At 70.6% G+C, this 2,405-nt stretch overlaps 1 protein-coding gene across 1 annotated transcript; it reads right to left on the bottom strand.

Moving 5' to 3' along the window:
- Window positions 1–1,746: 1,746 nt before the first annotated feature.
- MNEG_16300 (hypothetical protein) lies at window positions 1,747–2,265 on the bottom strand (the record flags this gene model as incomplete). The annotated part of the gene is made up of 1 exon (XM_014035230.1): window positions 1,747–2,265. The coding sequence occupies one exon, from the start codon at window positions 2,263–2,265 to the stop codon at window positions 1,747–1,749; it is 519 nt and encodes a 172-aa protein (XP_013890684.1).
- Between the last annotated feature and the right edge of the window lie 140 nt (window positions 2,266–2,405).

The raw sequence follows: 2,405 nt of genomic DNA, 5'->3' as shown, positions 1-2,405 counted from the left end.
GGCATGGGATGGGTGGAATTGGTGGGACATTGTTGTGAATACTTGAAGGGGGGAGGCGGGCGAAAGGTCAGTGTGTTGGGGCTGCAGGGGCCATCGCGCAGCAGGGGGCCGTGCGCCAGTCGACAGCTGGGAACGGTCACAGCCGCAGGCCAGCCTCCTTTCCCAAGATAAGTGAGGGTTGGGTGGTAGAGGTGCCCGGGCGGCAGGCACGCACCCCTGCAGGCTCATGCAGCGCCCATGGCACCGCCGTCTGGGACTGAGTGTCTCTTTCTGCAGCCGTTGGGGCCAGGTCGGATCGCAGCAGGATGGCATTGACCCACCACTGCCCCACTCCCGATGCAGGCGCACCCTGCGCCGCCCGCTCGACCTGCCTCAACCCCTCATCCTGTGCACTACGGCGCCCCCCCCTCCCCCCTCTCCCTCGCTTAGGCTGCGCCGTTCCTGGAGTGGCTGCGGACAGCTGACGAGGACGAGGACGAGGAGGAGAGCAGCGACGAGTGACTGGGCCCAGCACGTGCGCGCGTGGTCCGTCATGGCGGCCGGCCGCGCGGGCGGCCTTGGTAGCCTGTGCGCTGTAACGGCGATACCCAGACATTGCCAAGTAGTAGTCCCCGGCTGGCCTGCTGGAACGGCCGCGATGAGCGCAGGCTGCTTTGTCAGGAGGGGGGGGGCAGCAACCAGGGGGTAGCATGTTACACATTTCGTATTGCTAGTGTTCCCCTCGAGCCACCCAGGATCACGGGGATGTGAGCTGTGCCAGAGCAGGTCCGAGATGAAAGACTGTGGCGAGCATGCCCGCCGTCTGCTCCGCAGGCTGTCAGGCGAAGCGTGTGACGCACGCTGCGTCGCCGCGCGAAGACGACAGCCACGCGCTGCACTCCCGGTCCCGCCCGCCGCGCCCCGCGCAGCGGCCGCCGGCGCGGGCAGCTCTGTGCGGCGTCACGCGCCTGTCTGCCGCTTCAAGCGGGGGGGCGGACGCCGATGGGTTGCGGCGCGGACCCGCAGAGTGCGCAATATCCAGGCACGTGGGCAGTCAAAAAAGCGTGGGCCCGGGGGAACTTGGATCGTGTGCCACACGAGCCACCACATCTCTGGGGTGTCATGCTGTTGAGGTGCAGCGCTTACACGGTTGGGCACCGCCCGCCTGGGCTGGGCAGCGGCGCAGGCGCAGGCGGGAGGCCCAAACATTGCATCACGCTTTTCCAGCAGCGAGGGGAGAAACCCTGGCTCCCCGAAGGCTGGGCAAAGGGACAGCGATTCCGTCAGCGGCCACGGCAGCGGGCTTCTAAAGGGTATGGTAAGGTGGAGGGTTGCAACCGACACGAGTCCAGTCGGGCCGCAGGGGGTGTCTGAGACCTGCGGTGTCTGTGTAATAAAGCCAAGTTTCATAGAGTGCCGCGGCGCGGCTGGGCGTGGTCAAGGTCACTGGTCAATGGGGGAAGGCAGGGCAACCCGCGATCCCCCTTCGTCTCGGCTGTCATGGTCTGCAGCAGGGGCGGTCAGCCTCAAAGGGCTGAAACCACAAGCTTGCGAGAAGAATTCACCAAATCTAGGACGCCGCAGGTGGATGCGTGCGACGGCGCGCGGCGGCCACCAGGCCTGGCGCTGTGGCGCAGCCAACGGCAGCGGCGGGCAGGCGGCGAGCCGTCGGAGGCACGCCTGGGCAAAGCGGTCGCTACTGTCAAGACCCCCCGCCCCTGAATAAGCGCTGTCAAAGCAGGCTAGCCCGCATACCAAGGTCATCGATCACTTCTTGTCGCCCCGCGGGGGCCGCACCACGATCTTCATGCCCTGGTACATGGCCCCGTCCTCACCCGCCCCGTCACCCGCGTCGCCCTGCGCGGCCGCCGCCGGATCGACCAGGAAAGGGTTGCCGCCGCGGCTGGCGCCCCCGCGCCCCCGCGGCGCCGCAGCGGCCGCGGCGGCGGCCGTGGCTGCGGCCGCCGACACGGGGAGCGCCACGACGCCCTCCATGTCGCGCTCGGCCGCGCCCGCGCCTTTGGAAGCGGCGGCGGCGGCGCCCGCCGTCGCCCCCAGCCCCAACATGCCGGCGTCCGGGGAGGCGTCCTCGTCAGCATCGTCGCCGTCGCCGCCCTCGCCGCCGCCCGCGAGCGCGGCCGCGGCCCTCTCCAAGACGTCGCCGGTCAAGAGAGCGACGCCGGCTGCTCCCTCCGCGCCCAGGGGCCCGGGGGACGCGGCGCCGTTGCCGCCCTCCGCGCACGGCGGCGGGGTCGGCGACGGCGCCTTGCTGTTGCCGGGGCTCATCTTGGCGGCAACCCCCGCGGCCACGGCCAGGGGCGCCAGCCTCGCCGCCGCGCTGCCCAGGGAGCGCGGGGACAGCGGCGCAGCCGCCACGTCAGCACCGCCGTTGCCGCCCGCGAGCGCGCCGCCCGCGGCCTCGGCGG

The sequence above is a fragment of the Monoraphidium neglectum genome (genome assembly GCF_000611645.1).
Source record: "Monoraphidium neglectum strain SAG 48.87 unplaced genomic scaffold scaffold06221, whole genome shotgun sequence".
In the NCBI taxonomy this organism is placed as follows: domain Eukaryota; kingdom Viridiplantae; phylum Chlorophyta; class Chlorophyceae; order Sphaeropleales; family Selenastraceae; genus Monoraphidium; species Monoraphidium neglectum.
This window is presented reverse-complemented; position numbering and strand designations above follow the sequence as displayed.